At 34.8% G+C, this 19,370-nt stretch overlaps 1 protein-coding gene across 1 annotated transcript in view; it reads right to left on the bottom strand.

The window, feature by feature from the left end:
* Positions 1 to 19,370, bottom strand: part of AGTPBP1 (ATP/GTP binding protein 1) — a 180,075-nt gene that overhangs the window by 100,713 nt on the left and 59,992 nt on the right. The window contains 3 exon segments of the mRNA XM_036856416.1: positions 8,873 to 9,050; positions 10,617 to 10,825; positions 13,674 to 13,711. Coding sequence (XP_036712311.1) covers positions 8,873 to 9,050; positions 10,617 to 10,825; positions 13,674 to 13,711 — 425 coding nt within the window.

Genomic DNA, 19,370 nt, shown 5'->3' with positions numbered 1-19,370 from the left:
GATTGCATTGATTCTGAAGATCACTTTGGTCAGCATGAACATTTTCATATTAATTCTTCCAATTCAAGAATACAGGATATCTTTCAATTTTTTTGTGTGTCTTCTTCAATAACTTTTAACAACGTCTTATTGATCAGTGTACAGGTCTTTCAATTCCTTGGTAAAACTTATTCGTAAGTACTTTATTGTTTTTGATGCTATTGTAAATGGGACTGCTTTCTTAATTTCTCTTTCAGATAGTTCATTATTAGCGTGTAGAAACGCAACTGATGATTTGTATATTAACTTTGTGTCCTGTACCTTTACTGAATTCATTTATTAGTTCTAACAGTTTTTTGGTGGAGATGTTACAGTTTTCTATATATAAGATAATGTCATCTGCAAACAGATGATTTCATTTCTTCCTTTCTGACTTGGATGTATTTTCTTTCTTTTTTCTAGCCTAATTGCTATAATTAGGATATCTAGTACTATGCTGAGTAAAAATGGTGAGAGTGGGCATTCAGCTTTTGTTTTTCTGCTGAACTCTTTATCTCTCTTTCATTTCTGAAGGACAACTTTGATGGGTAAAGTTTTTTTTTAAATTTATTTATTTATTTTTGGCTGTGTTGGGTCTTCATTGCTGTGCGTGGGCTTTCTCTAGTTGCAGCAGGCAGGGGCTACTCTTCATTGCAGTGTGCGGGCTTCTCATTGCGGTGGCTTCTCTTGTTGCAGAGCATGGGCTCTAGGTGCACGGGCTTCAGTAGTTGTGGCACGTGGGCTCAGTAGCTGTGGCTCATGGGCTTAGTTGCTCCGTGGCATGTGGGATCTTCCCAGACCAGGGCTTGAACCCATGTCCCCCACATTAGCAGGCAGATTCTTAACCACTGCACCACCAGGGAAGTCCCGGGTAAAGTGTTTTTGATTGACAGTTTTTCTCTTCAAGCAATTTGAATATATCACCCCACTCTCTCCTGGCCTGCAAGGCTTCTGTCAAGAAATCTACTAATAGGCTTATCAGGATTACCACGTAGGTAACAAGTTATTTCTCTAGTTGCTTTCAAAATCCTCCCTTTGCCTTAAGAGCCTGATGAAAATGTCTTGGTGAAGATCTCTTAGGGATGAATCTATTTGCAGATCTTTGAGCTTGTGCACCTACATAGCCATACCTTCACCAGATTTGGTAAGTTTTCAGCCATTATGTCTTTAAATAAGTTTTCTGTCCCTTTCTCTCTTCTTCTTCTTCTGAGACTCCCATTACACAGATGTTGTTTCACTTAATCGTGTTCCACTATTCACATAGGTCTTCTTCACTCTTTTTCTTTCTGATTTCTTTTTCTCCTCTGACCTTATAATATCACGAGATCTGTCTTCAAGTTCACAGATTCTTTCTTTTGCTTGATTGAGCCTGATACTGAAGTTCTCTATTGCATTATTCATTGTATTCTTCAGGTCCAGAATTTGGTTCTTTTTATGATTTCTTTCTCTTTGTTGAACTTCTCATTTTGTTCATGTATTGTTTTCCTAAGTTCACTGAATTGCTTCTGTCTTCTCTTGAAGTATCTGAGCTTCTTTATTTTGAATTCTTTTTCAGATAACTCACAGATCTCCATTTCTTTAAGTTCAGTTACTGAGAAGTTACTGTGTTCCTTTGGCAGTGTCACGTTTCCTTGCTTTTCCAGGTTTCTGAAGGTTTTGTATTGATGTCTGCACATGTGAGGATGCAGTCAACTCTTCCAGCCTTTTTGGACTGGCTTGGGTAGGGAAAGACTTTCACCTGAAGGTGACTGCAAGAGCACCAGCTGGGTAGCATGCAGCATCTTTGCTTCCTGGGAAGGCACAGTGGTGGCGTCTTTATGCAGCTCCGTCAGTTGAGGTCAACATCAGCACTGACTGTAGGGGTCTTCTGTGGCCTATACTATGGAGGTCCTCAGGTAGCAGTGGTGGCTAGGGCTACTGGGATCCTCAGGGGCAAAGGCTGCTAGGGTCTTCTTGTACTCCTCTTTTCTGCCTATACGAGGAAGTTCTAGCTAAGGGGATCCCCCTTGGCACCTGATCTGGTATGCTGGATCTCACAGCAGTAACAGAGCCAGACAGGGTCCTACAATCAGGTGCATGTGGAACTACCACAATGCCTGGGTCCTTGGGCACTGGTGCACTTGCTGTGGCAGTGGCATTGGTGTCTAAGGTGCGAGAATGTGCAGATCTCTCATGAAAATGAGGTCTGGAGCTCTGGGGCTCACTGTAGTGAGTCCAGCTGAGGGGAGATGCAGCAGCTATATGAGCCCACAGCAACAGCTCCATCCCCAAGGAACAAATGCAAGAGGCAGGACTCCAGGCAGCTCCGTCAGCTGAAATCAACTTTGGTGAAGACTTGGGAGGCCTCGGAAACAAAGGCTATAAACATCCACAGCAGCAAGGCTCACTGGGATTCTTCTGCTGTCCTTTTCTCCATGGGGTAAAATTCTACTGAGGGGAACCCTCTGGTACCAAGCTGCTCTGGACTGGGGGATGGGGTGATGGAGATAAAATGCTTCCTGTACTTTTCTATGTGGCCATCCTCAGGTTTTGAGTTCTGCATGGTTTCTGATGCGTCTTCATTGAAGTTCAGAGCTATCCCTGAGATATTTTCATCAGTTTGTAGTTGGTTATTTATTGTTTTTGCTGCATTTGCAGGGGAGACAAGTGTTGGGACCTCCTACCCCTCCATCTTGCTGATGTAACCTTCTTTAAACTTCCATTTTATACTTCCATTTCCAATGTATTTTTTTATAGCAAAGATTATAAATTCCTCCCACCCAAGTATCTGTTCTCCTCTCCTTCATTTCAGTAACAGAACCTCTGAATTTTAGCTAGAGGTTATAGATTCCAGCCTCCCTCACAGTAGTTACAGCCATATGACTAATTTTTGACCAATAGTATGTGAGGCAAAGTTGTAAATACAAACTCCAGGTCACATCCTTTAAAAAGAAAATTGCCCTCTCCATTTTCTTCCATTACCATTTTCCACATGCACATGAGGAAACCACCATAGGAGATGATGAAAACAAAAAGAATCTTTTTCCTTTGATGACCTGGTGGACAGAAGCCTACTGTCCAGGATCACCTGCCCATCTTCTGGATGGGTATGTGAGAGAAAAAAAAAATATCTATCTCATGGCAGTGTAGCAAATGGGCTCTGGAGACAGAATACCTAATTCAAATCCTGGCTCCCTGAGTTACTAACTACTTGACCTTGAGCAAGTTACATAAGTTATTTGTGTCTCAGTTTCCTCACCTATAAAATGGAGATACCCACACATACTGTTCTTGGGAGACTTAAAGGAGTTAATATATATAACGTGCCAGGCAAAGAGTATGTGTTATATGGGACTTCCCTGGTGGTGCAGTGGTTAAGAATCCGCCTGCCAATGCAGGGGACATGGCTTCAATCCCTGGTCCGGGAAGATCCCACATGCCATGGAGCAACTAAGCCCGTGCGCCACAACTACTGAGGCCATGCGCCTAGAGCCCATGCTCCACAATAAGAGAAGCCACCACAATGAGAAGCCCATGCACCACAACAAGGAGTAGCCCGCACACAGCAACAAAGACCCAGCACAGCCAATAAATAAATAAATAAATTTATTTTTAAAAAAGAGAGAGTATGTGTTATAAAAACATCTGTCATTACTATTGTTGCTTGAGGGACTGTGGTACTGTACTGGGTCACTGTGTAACAGCAGCTCAGTCTATCCTAACAGACAGAGTTACCAAATTGCTCTAAATTCTTTTGGAAATAGACCACACAAAGTAAGTATTTATATTGCATATAGTAACTGGGTCTATTTATGTCAATGTACTAATGCCAGTTAGTCGTGGATAAACATAGGAAAAACTGACATTTGGAAAAAGAACTGTTAGGAAAAAAGAAGGCACTGAATTCAGAAAAGCCTATTGCAAACAAGAAAGAGAACTCCTTGGATAGGGAGAAGGGAAAATGCAGTTCAGTATCAAAGAGAAAATATGTTTTTAATTTTTAGGCAAACCTGTCAAATATCTTCCTTTATAGGTATTTTCCTTTGGTTTCATACGCCAGATGTGAAATGTTATATAGCTTAGGGTGTCTGAGACCTTCTTTTCTATTCCAATGATCTATTCTTGTACCATCACCAATAAATATCAATTATTATAACTTAATCTCACAATTAAAATCAGGGAATATAAATCATCCTTGTTGTTAGTTTTCAAAATGTCCTTGGCTCATTTATAGTAAAGACAAAAACATAGGAAAAAACTTAAATGGCTATCAATAGGAAACTAGTTAGATAAATTATACTATATCTCTATGATATAACAATTAAAAGGTACAAGTCAGCACTTTCCATAAGGTTTTGGAAAGTATATTCCAAGGGGTTTATTTTGTTCATCCTATTGCTCCTATAAATGTGATCTTTCCCTTTGTGTTTTCTGTTACTGTTTTTTGTTGATACATACATATACATACACACACGCGCACGCGTGTGCACATGAAGGAAAACTAGTGAATTTTATTCATCTATCTTGTAAACAGGACTTCACTGAACTTTCATCTGGTTTAAGATACATTTTATAATTGATTTGCTTGGATTTTCCACATGAGCAATAACATCCTCTGCAGACACTGATATAACTTTATCTCACTCTTTTAATGATTAATACCTTTCCTTTCCCTGTCTTATTGATTTGGCCAGAGTTTTCAAAACAATGTTAACTAATAATGGTTGAGAAAGGGTTCCTCTAACACTTCATAACTATTTGTAATGTTGGTTGCTGATTTGAGTTAGATAATACTCAGCTAGCATGGAAAATATTCCTTACAAAATTTTATCTGAAACTAATAATGATTTTTATCAAAACTCTTCACTGCATTTATTAAGATAATCACTGGTTTTCTTGCTTTGACCTACTGATAAATTTTAATTAAAGTCTTAATAATCCTTACTTTGTCAAAGTGTCCTATATCTGAAAATGCCGCTCAATTCAACTTACTAGTATTTTAGATTTTTATATTTATTTTCATGAGTGACAATGATCTGTAAGTTGTTTCAGGTTATTCTTACCAGGTTTTGATTTCAGCAACATACTAGCTTCTAAACTTTTCTTTTTTTCTATGCTCTGGAAAATAAAGCATAGGAAAATTTCTTGAAAGTTGAGAGAACTAATCTATAAAGTCATCGTTGTTTGGTGTCTTCACTGAAGGCAACTTGATTTCATATTCAGTTGCAGGTTTTCTACTATTTAAGTCAATTTTAATTACCTATATTTCCCTAAAATATTGTCCATCTCAATCATATTTTCAAATGTATTAACAGGAGCTATCTTTAGCATCCACTTAGATTGACTGGATCTCCTCTATTTAACTTGCCAAGAACTTAGAGGTATATTAAAATCACCCACTAATGTTGTGTTTCTATCAATTTCTCCATATTATCCAAATAATTATAGCTTTATCTACCTTTGTTCTAGTGCTTGGCACACTTGTTATTATCTAGCTTGTATAAAATCATCTTTGATATCTTGCTTTAAACCTTTTGTTCTGTATCTATATTTTGTGGGGTAGTAATAATGTCTTCCTCACCTTTCTTGAGCTGAGAAAAACAGATACACAGTTGCCAATCTGTTTATTTTAAGCTTTCAGTCTTGCTGTTTTAAGAGTTTCTAGGATGCATCAGCTACTTAGATTTTGTTTTTAACCCAACCTGAGAGTCTCTTTTTTTTTAATGGGAGTATTTTATCCTTTTAGATATCTTATTACTGAAACTGATTTGCTTGTTCTTGCTTTGTATTCAGCATTCTCTGGATTTTGTGCATCTTGGAAATTTTCTTACTTTTCTATAGCAGTGATGGATGGACCTCTTCAAGAATTTTTTCCAAGAAGGAATATACATTATTTTATACAGAATTTCAAAGGGTTCTTAGTCTCTGAGGTCCATCCATGAATTCCCATGGTTCAGTAGATTCTAGTCTAAGGATCTCTGCTCTAGATGTTACTTTTACATTTTGAAACACATATTTGGGCCACTATTTCTATAATTACCATCTTAGAAATACAACAATATTATAATTTAAGAAATCTATGAATATAAATTGCAAAAGACCCAGTTTACTATAGCCGTATATTATGTATCTTCCACCAAAAATTAGTTGATATATTTCAAAATAATAGTAGAGCAACTATTCAGTATTACATAATTAACAATTTGTAATGTTAAAGACAATTACTCTACTACCATGTCTTCTGCATTCTTGACTTAATTCATCACTGGCCTGGCTGAAGTATTATTTCATATAATTACTTCAGAAGGGTTCCTGGGCAATATGCTTCTGTACCCTTGCATATCTAAGAATATGTCACCTTCACATACGGGTGGCTTCTAATAAGTGTTCAGAAATCTTGAGTCAGAACTCTTTTCCTTCGAATCTCCAGAGTCTGCTTCACTATCTTTTGGCATTAAATGTTTAAGAGAATAAGTGTGGAGCCCAGCTCAATTCACCCATTAACAAATGTTAAATGCACATTTATTACAACTCATGCAATCTAACGCATGCTGAGGATAAAATGAAGGTAAAAACAACAGTCCTAGCTTCGTGGAATTTACAGTCTAACTGAGGATGGTAAAAACTAATGAAAATTGTGATAAATGTAATGAAGCCTGATGTGTGAGAAAATGATGGAGAGCAGGGTGTTTTCTTTGTGTCTATGCAATTGCTATTAGAACCCTGCTCTCACATCTTATTCATGAAGCCTTCTTAGTCAATTAAAGTCTCCATTTCTAGTTCAGTGATCCATCAGTCTGAAATGATGCAGAAAAGGAGCCCTCAGAAAAATATTATCTCTGTCTTTTTTTCCCCCATGTTTGATATATTCCCTGCACTACAAGTCAGCTTTCTCTATCCATGTGATTATTCTGGACACTGAACAAAGAACACTCTGGGGTATATCGTATCTCTCTCCCAGTGTTACTACCTGCCACATATAGCGAAGTCTCACAAGCTTTCTACCAGTTAGACCATCACTTAAACCTCCATAATCCTACATTGAGAGAGAGAAAGAAATTCCAACAGCTCCTTGATTGTCCCTCCAAATTAGGTACTAGTGGCCCTCAACCTGGAGCCAGAGATACTGCATTTCATAGAAGGGTGAATAGAGTTGACACTCTTCCTTAATCTATTCTTTTCTCCAACATGTTTGTTGCACACCCTATGTTTATTCCATGGGAATGCTCCTTTTATCTAGTTTTCAGATTCAGTACAGATTTTTCCCCTATTTTTTTTTTTAATTTTTATTTATTTATTTATTTATTTATTTATGGCTGTGTTGGGTCTTTTGTTTCTGTGCGAGGACTTTCTCCAGTTGCGGCAAGTGGGGGCTACTCCTCATCGCGGTGCGCGGGCCTCTCACTATCGCGGCCTCTCTCGTTGCGGAGCACAGGCTCCAGATGCGCAGGCTCAGTAATTGTGGCTCACGGGCCCAGTTGCTCCGCGGCATGTGGGATCTTCCTAGACCAGGGCTCGAACCCGTGCCCCCTGCATTGGCAGGCAGATTCTCAACCACTGCGCCACCAGGGAAGCCCTTTTCCCCTATTTTTGAAGTCTGTTGGCAATTTTAAATGGAATGAGAAGAAGCAATTACATCACTGTTTTCACTTAGCTATGTTTAATCAAGCCCCAGACTTAGACTTTTAAACCTTTTAAAGGAAGTTTCTGAATAATCCATTTTGATATCTTGTGTAGACTAAACTTCTACTTTAATAACTAAATACTTTAGAAATGAAATCATAACAGTGAACTCTGTGATATATACCATAGGTAAGTCTATATCAAGGATAATAAACTAATTCTAATTACTTGAAAATTTTCTTAAATCACTTACTTCAAAGAGTTGCTTTTAAATATAATTAAAAACCTCTTATTTTTTTAAAAAAGTGATCACCTAACAAGAAAATACTTTAGAAATTCTATTAATAGCCTAGACTACTTTCTCTTTTTAATTTTGCTATGTCTTATCAAAAAAATTCTGCTTTGGGCTTCCCTGGTGGCGCAGTGGTTGAGAATCTGCCTGCCAATGCAGGGGACACGGGTTCGAGCCCTGGTCTGGGAAGATCCCACATGCCGTGGAGCAACTGAGCCCGTGAGCCACAACTACTGAGCCTGCGCGTCTGGAGCCTGTGCTCCACAACAAGAGAGGCCGCGATAACGAGAGGCCCGTGCACTGCGATGAAGAGTGGCCCCCGCTTGCCGCAACTAGAGAAAGCCCTCGCAGAGAAACGAAGACCCAACACAGCCATAAATAAATAAATAAATAAATAAAATTTAAAAAAAAAAATTTTGCTTTTTGCCCACATTAAGAAGTGGAAACCCTTACTTCCTTTGCTATGTATACAATATTGCACCAAAAATGACAAAAAGCCAATTTATGATCATTTCATATTTTCTATCAGGTAAGTAACTGTTCAAGTTTTGTTAAACATAAACCATAACATGTCTGATGATTAGACATCTTTAACTTTAAAAAATGAAGTTCATTAAAAAGCTACAAATATAAGCTCAAATATAATTACCTAAACAGTTAATGTTTACATTCTTAGATTTTGAAAATTTATATAAACTATCAAATACTGTTCCTGTGTGGCGCTTTAAGTTTTTCACAATTCACATTTCCACATATGTAGCACACCCCACATTCCTTCCCTTAATTACTCAACCTCAATTTCTTATATTTGAAGAAATATTTATTAACTAAAAAATAATATGAAAGTTTATCATGTTCATTAAAGCCTTCTTTTGCTAGGGAGATGAACAAAAGCAAAAATAGATAAAGTCACACAATTCCAATAACCACTGAAAGTCAGCAAGAAGCATGTGGTCCTACCTTCAGGGGGTAAACTGTAGAGCTGGGCCACAGGTCCAGTCACAGGAATAACTGGTAACTGGAAATGGAAAGAACTTTTAATCGTTGGGAGTGGCAGGCGATTTTTAGGGAAACACTTCCTCATTATCAGACTGGAGGTGTTGACAAGAGGATCAAGGGTCCTGACTGCCAAACATTCCTGTTTTATAAGAAAAGAAAAAAAAGATAATGTGCCTTTGGTGAATAAGTGAAGCAATTTTACATGACTTCAGAAAGTAATATATTAATAATTTCAAAAGGCAAATATCACAAAAACCAATATTTTTAACATAATTATAAAACAGCTTTGACTAATCAGAAATATCTCTTTGTAAGTAAGAACCTCATATGGCAAATTTAGCAGTAATGTTCCTTAAATATCTTAACTAAGCAGAAATCAGTACCATCTTTGGTTCCAGAAGTCACCAAAGCACTAAGTAATATCTATGAGTGACTCAGGGAGCATTTAGCAAGCCTAGGGTATAAAATAAAAATGAAAATTTAAGGGAAGAAGAAAAAAAGAAGAAAGATTAAGAAATTAAGAAAGGTGTAGAAAATAAAAAGGAATGTGCATTTGGCTGAGCCTTTCTCAAAATTCTATCAGTTATCATGCAATAGCACCCCTAATAAGTTAGCTGTTCAACTTATAAAAGAATAGCCTGAATATCACAATTTTAAGTTGTAAGAGTTTAATTTGCTATCCTGGTATCTAATCTTGAGAAGGACTAGTGAACAGGGAATTTGAAACTATTTCATATAACACTGTTATTATTATTGACAATTGACATTTAGATGGCTTTAGATGGCACTTTGATAACCTGTGAAATTTTCAATAGAAATCTTCACACCTGACCTGTCAAAACAGATGAAAAACTAAGGCTCATAAATGTGAGGTGGCATAAACAAAGTCAACCAATTCTTCCTCATATATTAAATATCCATCACTGTCTATATTAGGAATAGTAAAAATAAGTGCATGTGATTGATCTAGAAAAGAAAAAGCTAAGAGTTAACATAAAATACGTGTTCTTAACTACTCTCACACAGAAAAAGATTATTTGTTGTGCGTAAGACCAAGAGGGCACAACCAAGATGACTGGTTGGAATTTTCAAGACAGATTTTGTTCTAATAATTATAGCCTTGTAAAAATAAAAGGTTTCTTTGCAATATCCCCACTCTCCATAACTGACAGTCTTCTACAGATGCTAGAATCTTGCTAAAGATATTGTTGAGAAGGTTTATGCGTAAGATGGCTGGCAGAACCAGGATTCCTAACGCCAGGTTTCACTTTTGTACCTGCACTATTTAAAAATATTCTCTCCAGAAGAAAGACACTGAGAACACTCACAAACAGCATATCTGCCTGACCAGCCATAAAGGATTCATGAATACTTATGAGGGGAACATACAAAACTGAGTACAGCCAACTGCACACCTTAGAAAACGTGGCTATATGGAATCCCTTCCTGCCCAGTGGAGAGATTTATATACATCTTCCTTTTACGTATGGGGGAAAAACCTCATATTGCAGAGATATGCACTGAGCACTTTCTCGAACTCAGTCTGATGTCACATTTCAGAAACGATTGTGCCTTTTGGCTTTCGGATTTTTTTAATATATTTATCATACTTTTTGAGTATTTTTAGAAATACTAAGTATTCTTAAGAACCAAATCCTATCATTAATAGATAATCATAATAATAGGAAGAAAATTAAAAACTCACTTGCGAAGTGTTATAAAGAATTTTCATCCCATTGGCATCAATAAATGCTTTTCTTCCCAACTTGATGCTTGTAACACTTTTTAAACTCTGTAAAATTCCTTTTCGAATGAGCATGTTTCTATGCCGATTATCATGGCGGTGCCAATCTACATAAATTGTTAAAAGGACTTGGACATATCCTCTGTCTACAGCTCTCCTGGCATTTGTTTCTTTAACAAAAGAAAATTGAGAAAGAATATTTTTTAAATAATAAGAGACACTAGTAGAATAAATCAAATTAAAAACATAACCACAATACTGTAATGAAGTCTTACAATACTTTTTTTCCAAAAAAAAATGGCAACCACATATTTAAATATTTTTTAGCTAACAAAATAAATATGACAAGTTCCAGGTAATTTTCCAGAAACCTGCCCATATATTGTTTTGTGGTTAATAAATATCAAAATATCTTTAACACAATTAAGGTTGTGTATTTTTAAATGTTAATACTAACAAAACTTTCATATATTTTAAAACTTATGAATATACTGACTTTCATTACACCAAAAGGAATATATAAGCCTTTAACTCACTAGCTGTGACTATGATTTTGTTAAAAGCCATTATCATTATTGCAACTTCTATTACAATCTTTGTGTGAAATAAACTCCATTGGATTGTAGCTCCTACTACAAATTTTATGTGTTTCTATTGAAATTATTTTAAATTTTAATTACCCCCACAATTATATAAATATCCATGCTACAACAAAGCTAAGTGAAAAATACTTAAACAACTTTTTAGTAAGTGAAATGTAAGAAGCATTATATGATTAGAAGATAGTGCTTTATTGTCATTAATTTTTTAATATATGAAAAAACTACATCAAAAATTTTTTTTGTAAACAGTCAATTTTATTGGGGTAAAATTAACAGAAATAAATCCATAAATTTGATGTACTTCATTTTTTTAATGTTAATATTTAAGATTTTTAACCAGAAGGGTGCATTTCACTAAGATGAGAGCAAGGGAATCATATCTTAGCAACATCCTGAGCCACCCAGCACCACATGGGTGGGCCAATGATAAGAGTGCAAGATAATGTGGAATACCAACCCATCTGAGGTTGTTTAATTAGAAAGAAATACCAATCTCTTCCTCATCTACGTTTACGTATAAAATGACCACCTAGCTCATGGCATGGACACTAAGATAATGCAACAGTAAGGCTGTGCTGCTTTTAGTTGCCTGAAAGAGTTACTACAGTTTTAAATGTGCTAATACCCACCTAAAACATAAAGACACCGAGATCAACAAACTTATTAATGCCCTCTTAGAAATTATGTTCTGATATTTGAGAGCTGGAAGAAACTCACAGGGGTAGGAGCGGGGCACTTTCGTATGTAAAAGGTTTAATACCTCTGTTGTGTCTGGAAGAGCTACAAATGTAATTTCAGATTCCACTGCTACAAATGTAATTCCAGATTCCACTGGAATTCCCAAAAGCCTAAATGGTACTTATGAGAAATATTTAAATTCTTTATTGAAGATCAAATAAAAAACTTGTGCATAACTCAAACACAGGTGCTGAGTGACTCTTAAGAGAAGTGAACAGAGCTATCTGCAATCCAGGAGCCTTTACTTGTCAGTTACTTTTTTACCTGATGGAGCAAACAGATATGTTTGCCCACCATCCTCCTTTGAAGGAGAAGAAGGGAGGGAGTAAAAGGAAGCTTATTATTTAAAACTGAAGATATCAGCATTTCAGTCATTTTAGGTTAACTGATATCTAAAAATACTTGAAACTTAAGAGTTTTAGTTTTTACTGACTTCAAATTAGTGACTTTGTCATCAGTGATTCTGAAAATTAGTAAGCTTTAATAAGAGTTTAGTTTTCATGGCTATTTTAATCTACTCTAAATCAAAAAATATGCCTACATTAATTTAAAAATTAATCTTTAAACAATTTGAACCACAAAGGCAGGGAGGGCACATCAAAGCAAGGTTACAAATATCTTTGAAATTAATCCAAGTATTCTAATCTTGGTCTAAAGTTTATCACATCATATATGAAAACAAAGCTACATAGCTAATCTAATTGAATAACACACATTTCATTTCAAGGATAAAACTGTAAACTGAATTTTATGCACTCTAGTATATAATACTAATACCTAAGGTGATTCTTTAAATTTAATAAATCATTACCAAATATCAGATTCTCAATCGATTAATCATTTGCTACTGTTCTTCTCATCAAACTTAAGGGCAAGTTGGTCTCACCCTCAATAGACAGTTTTGGGGAAAAATAACATTGAAAGCCATCAACATAGATCTTTAGGACTAAATGTTATTGTGATTAAATAAGATGTTAATTTAATCAACCAATGGAATGGGGGAATGGGAGTGCTAACAAAAATTAATATTTAAAATACAGACACTGAGTATCATGGAGAGAAAAAAAGCACATAATGCAGATGGTTACTCTCCAAAAATACCATATTGTGTTAAGACACATTTCCTCCAAAACTTCAATTTTGAAGATTAAAAAAATTGTGCTTTAGTCTGTAAATGCATTTAGCAAAGTGTAAATTTACATTAAGTCATTTTTAATGTTATAAATTTGAATTTTATGGTAGAAATAATACTTCTAATAAAGAGGTCCTAACTGAAAATCATATGTTATACAGAGACAGTAGTTGTCAAAGATACTCTTCATGGTAGATGTTCTCAAGGCCATGTTAGCATCACTTTTTCAAAATGATACTATATAATATTTACATATTACTTTCCCCTACTAACAAGGCTTTATGTTTATAAAAGTAACTTAGAAAAAGGAAGTCAATATACTTGAATAAATTATATAAATGTACTGATAAATTAGAGCTCAATAAACATAAATGATCTTAGTTATGATGTATATCAATCAACTGTACTAAAAGATAAAATCAACTTTGACATTATTATGAACAAGCTTTATAAACATAAACTAAATCTACATTTCCAGTTTCTTTAACATAGTAGATAGAATACTCAGAAAATAGTATCTAGTATTTCTAGTATTTAAAAACTTACTTGATTTTAGCAATGCAGCAAGAGTGTCTAAAGCAACCCTGTCAACATGAGAAAACACAAACAACAACAAAACTAGTAAAATTAATCTACAATAGTAAATTCATACAATCTTTTCAGATAAGTTATTAGTATCTACTCCAAATGTCATTCCTGTTATAATCAATTACATATGGCATTTCTCTATATGCCTCACTTCCTTCAGGTTAAAATTGGATATGAGGAAGATTGAAATATCAACAAAAGAGCACCAAAAAAAAATGTTTAAGAAAGAAAAAGAAGAAAATTAACAATGTCTAAAAGTCTTCGTTATCGGAGGTTAGGTGAATGGAATCATTGTACCTGTGTCTGACTGGGACAGAGTTCACAAAGGAATAATACTAAGAATCATAGATTCTGATTCACAAAAAAATTAAAACAAAAACAAGTTTTAACACAAAGTTTGCGACTACAAAATTCTATAGATATTCGTAGGTATCTGACTTCAAAGTATTTTAGCTCTATCAAGCAATAATCCTAACATTTAATGTGATAACAAATGTAAAATATTTTGGAACTAGGAGGTTTGGGGAGAGGAAGTATGAACCCTTAACATTTTTCAGCCATACGGCATCAAAGAGAATAATGACCTAATTAACATCTCAAAATTTCTCACCGCCCATTAGAGGACTTATATATTCTTTGAATATAAATGTACAGTTACACACAGTGAAATCAGTGGCCATTAATCAGCTTTAAAAATATATATGACATCACTGTGGAAAACCTGTAATTCAAATATTTTTTTAAAAATGAGTTATTGAAGAAATGGAACTTTCAGGAACTTTAAAAATATAAGCCAGTACCTCTTAGTAAGATTTCAACAAGGATAATTAATTTGCATAAAAATCTGTACACTGTCAAATTTAAGCATTTCACTCATCACTAAGCATTTGTTGAATGCCTACTAGATACCCACAGTAGCAGGTTCTTCATGGGTATAAAATTAGAAAACAAAGTTATCTCTTTCACAGATAATTTTACAATCTAGATAATGTAATAAAGTGTACACATCTATGGAAAAACTACTCAAGAAATTAAAACTGAAAACAAGGTAATAAAGTTAATAAAGCTGCATACACATTAGTGGTACACATAGCATGACCAGATGATGACTTCTAAGATGACTTAGAAGATTTAAAACGGATACTGATTTAAGATGGATATTGGTTCAAAATAAAACCTGAAACAATAATCCAGGACTAGGTACAGACTAAGTGCTCATTTATAATAAATGCTCATTACTGCTACCCTCTAGACCAAGTTGTTAACAGTTACATTTTGGTTTATTGACACAAATAAAGCACCCATATAAACATTTATTTATGATAACATTTGTAAAATAAAAACAACAGTATATGCTCTAAAAAATATAAACTCCTGCATGTAGCTTTCTCAAAACAATGTGCAGTTTTGGTAATGGCAAGTTAAAAGTAAATGAAAACTATAAAATTATTAACAGAATTTTCACAGCACTGAATCATCAGTAAGAAACTTTTCATAATCTTATAATTATGCAATAAAATGCACTTAAGACTGTAAAACTATCAGAATAAGGATGACTTTTAAATTGGTCAAAATCAGAACTAAATGGATCTTCTAAGTACAATGGCAATTTTGGGGAAAAAAGAAAAGAAGACTTCATTCAGCAAGACCTGATAAATGCCAAAAATTGTTACACATGCCTTGTATATGTGTTTTCTAGTTTAATTCTTTAAAAAGAAAATTCCTAGTCCATAGAATTGGCACATTTTATGAATAAAGAAACTAAGGATTTCAGAATATAATATGCCTAGGGTCACATAAAAACTAAGTGATATGAAAAATAAATCACACAAGATTCTTGTTGAGAAAGAAAATTATGAAATCAGAAATGTCAGTCTCCTCCAAAAAGATATGTTGAAGTCCAAACCTCTAGCACCTCAGAACTTGGCCTTATCTGGAAACAGGGTCTTTGTAGAGGTAATCAGTTAAAATGAAGTCATGCTGGAGTAGACTGCCCTTAATCCATCACGACTGATGCTCTTACAAAAAGAGGGAAGACTATTTGAAGACAGACACACAAGGAGAGAACACCATATGATGACAGAGGCAGAGGCTGAAATGTTGCACCTACAACCAAGGAACACTAAAGATTGCCAGCAAACCACCAAAAGCTAGGAATAAGCAAGGAAGGATTCTCCCCTGCAGGTTACAAAGGGAACACTGGTCCTGCTGACAAGTTGATTCTGAACTTCCAGCCTCCAGAGACAATAAATTTGTTATTGTAAACTACCAACTTTGTACTAGGTACTTTGTTACAACAGTCCTAGGAAACTAGTACAATCGCTTAGCGGCAATCATTTGCAATGAACTCAGAATTTTCCCATTTACAGCTAAGTCTTAATTCAAAATTTTAAAAATCTTAACAGTACTTTCAGAAACAGTCTTTCTGCCTGCTGGCAGTTGTTTACAACACATTTGAACCAAACAGAAGTGCTCTGACATTTTCTAAGCCTTAAACTACATGTTTTTCTCTTGATGTTTATTCTTCAACACTGCCAAAACTGGATATACACCCAATTCCTTCTGCCCATCATGCTTGTTCCACAGCCCCATTAGATGAAAAGAAATTATGAAGTTTGGTGCAAAGTCGTCTTGACAGTTTTACCAAGATGATTTTTAAAAGGTATTTTTTAAAACTTCAGTACAAAGGAATTTCTGTAATTCTATGTCAGTTATAAGCCAGTATGAATTTATAATATAAAAGTTACCCAACAATTACAGAATAGTATTTATTGAAAAGTACATTTTTATATGTTGATTAGAATTTCTCAGCACCAATATTTTATACTTCCTCATATATTTTTCAGTCTTCATAAGTCCCACACAGAATAACATAACTAACAATGGCTTTAAAAGCAGCCTGTGGCTTATTCATTTGGGAGCAGCGAGGGAGGAGAAACTGAAGCCCCAGGTACTCATGAAGTCATTTAAGTTGGGGGGGCGTCAATCCTTGCAATAACCTCCAAACCTGTAGTGAAACTCGGAAAGAGTTACAATAACTTTTAGAGTTGCTTCCTTCTAGATTAACAATGTTTAAATCCAAAACCTAAAATGGAAAGGAAAGGAAATTCTAAAGGGAAGGGTTGCTCTTCAAACATAAATAATAACCCTCAATCTTCTTCAACTAACTAAATGCAGGGCATTAAGGGGAGGAAGAACTGGTATACAAATGCTCTAGATGTTGAGATTGTTTAATTAAGGGGGAGATCCTACAATTATTCAAAATAAAGGAATCATGATATAGATGTCTGGTCAATGAATGGTTTATCCTTTTTAAAGTAAAAATAAAGTTTAAAGAATTTTTCTTTTTAAAATATAGAAAAAAGAATGAAGGAATAATGTAGATAACTTACATTCCTTTCTCAGAAGTTTAGACCCACTGATTTCTACATGGTTTTGGAAATATTCCATGTTGTATATTATACAGATACTTGTGAAATGTTCTTTTCTCCTAGGAACTTTTTATATTAGATTTGGTAACTTGGTTACAATAGAGTAATGTAGATCTTAAGTAGGAGATCATAACCAAGATAAAGATTAATTTTAAAGTACTTTAAAGATCAAGAAGAGAAAAGGCATAAAAATTTTAAAGATAAAGAATATGTTTTTAATATTAACTAGGATTCATTCACATCCACATTACTACATTACTCACCTAAACTAATTACACTGCATTAATATAGGCATTGTGCTAATTACAAGAATCACCTCATTAAATCCTCATAACAACCTTATGATGTATGCACAAATACTACCATTTTACAGACAGGAAACTGGGGCATAAAAAGTTAGGCAACTTACTTCATATCATGAAGCCAGTAAGAGCTAACACACAAATCGAGTTCTGCCTGGCTCCAGAGCCCACTCACTACACTACATCAATTCTGGAAGTTGGTTCTACTAATTGTGAACAATCATTTTCTTTATCTTGTCACATTTCATCAGATGCTCTAAGACTGTGTGTATGATCTTTATATAAGTAAATATGCTGTCATCCCACCAAAAAATATTTAATAAATAATTATATGTGCAAGTAATCTTCCATTTTCAAGAAGGGTAAAAGCTAAATATCTGACCTTTATTAAGAAAGGGTGAAAAGACTGCATATGTTCTGGACATTATTCATTTGTAAAATTTAACCAAATAGTTGATGTGGACAAGTTCTTCCTTATAAAAGAATCACAGCTAATAAAAGCAGAAAGAATGAGAAAATTAGAAAAGTCACTATTTTGGAACCTTTTAAGAAATAATGGATCAGGCAATGCTATGAAATATTGCTAAGTTTTTAGGTGAAAGAGGATGGAACATTTCAACTCAATGATTTTAAGGGGTGCAAAACAGAGACCCAGCACCAACTATGAAATATTTTGACCATTAAAAAAAAAAAACAAACAAATCTAATCAAGCCTCAAGCTCCATCAGTCTACAGAAAATTTGAGGGATATACCTACAAATTAAGTGACCCCAGTATACAGTCATGTTAATCTATGTTGGGACATTCTATAAGATGCCACCCAGTTCCTTCAACAAATAAACAAAACAGAATGGAAAAGTAGGGGGGGGCTTCCCTGGTGATGCAGTGGTTGAGAGTCTGCCTGCCAATGCTGGGGACACGGGTTCGAGCCCTGGTCTGGGAAGATCCCACATGCTGCAGAGCAACTGGGCCCGTGAGCCACAATTACTGAGCCTGCGCATCTGGAGCCTGTGCTCCGCAACAAGAGAGGCCACGATAGTGAGAGGCCTGTGTACCGCGATGAAGAGTGGCCCCCGCTTGCAACAACTAGAGAAAGCCCTCGCACAGAAACGAAGACCTAACACGGCCATAAATAAATAAATTTAAAAAAACAGGAAGGATGAAGATTTAAAAAAAAAAAAAAAAAGTAGGGGGCCTGTTATTGACTGCAAAAAATTACAAGACTTATCAATCAAATAGAATGTAGAGCCCTTATTTGGATCCTGATTTGAACAAGCCAACTGTAAAAAAAAGACATTCCTTAGACAATCAGAAAATATTAGATGAACTTAAAGAATTATTAATATTGTTGAACAAAGAAATGATACTTTGGTAACACTAAAAGAAAAAAACTATGTCTGATAGTGATCATACTAAAGAATTTACAGTATAAATGTCATGGCTGATATTTGCTTTAAAGGGCATTTGGAGACAACTGGAGAAAACTAAACACACTGGATTTTAGATTGTGTTAGGGAATTAATCATTTTGTTGAGCATGATTATAGTATTATGGTTATTTTTTAGGTCCCTATTTAGCAGAGTTACATAATGAAGTATTTAGGGGAAAAGTGAGAAAATATCTGGTATTTGCTTACAGAAATTCATATATATGTGGATAACATTTGGGATTTGCTTAAAAATACCCCAGGAAAAATAAATAAAAGTCTGGAGGGGGAATAAATGAAACAAACATGGCAGAATGTTGATAACTGTTGAATATAATAAGTAATAATTAATATAATATAAATGCTGTATTTGAAAAATTCCATAATAAAAATTTTTTTTAAAGAATGACCATTAATTTGGCTTAAGAAAGTACTAAACATAATGAAATAACTGGAAACTGCTTTTATTTTCCGAGGTTGAAAGACCTACAAATGA

This window comes from Balaenoptera musculus, chromosome 6 (assembly GCF_009873245.2).
Source record: "Balaenoptera musculus isolate JJ_BM4_2016_0621 chromosome 6, mBalMus1.pri.v3, whole genome shotgun sequence".
Taxonomy (NCBI): Eukaryota; Metazoa; Chordata; class Mammalia; order Artiodactyla; family Balaenopteridae; genus Balaenoptera; species Balaenoptera musculus.
This window is presented reverse-complemented; position numbering and strand designations above follow the sequence as displayed.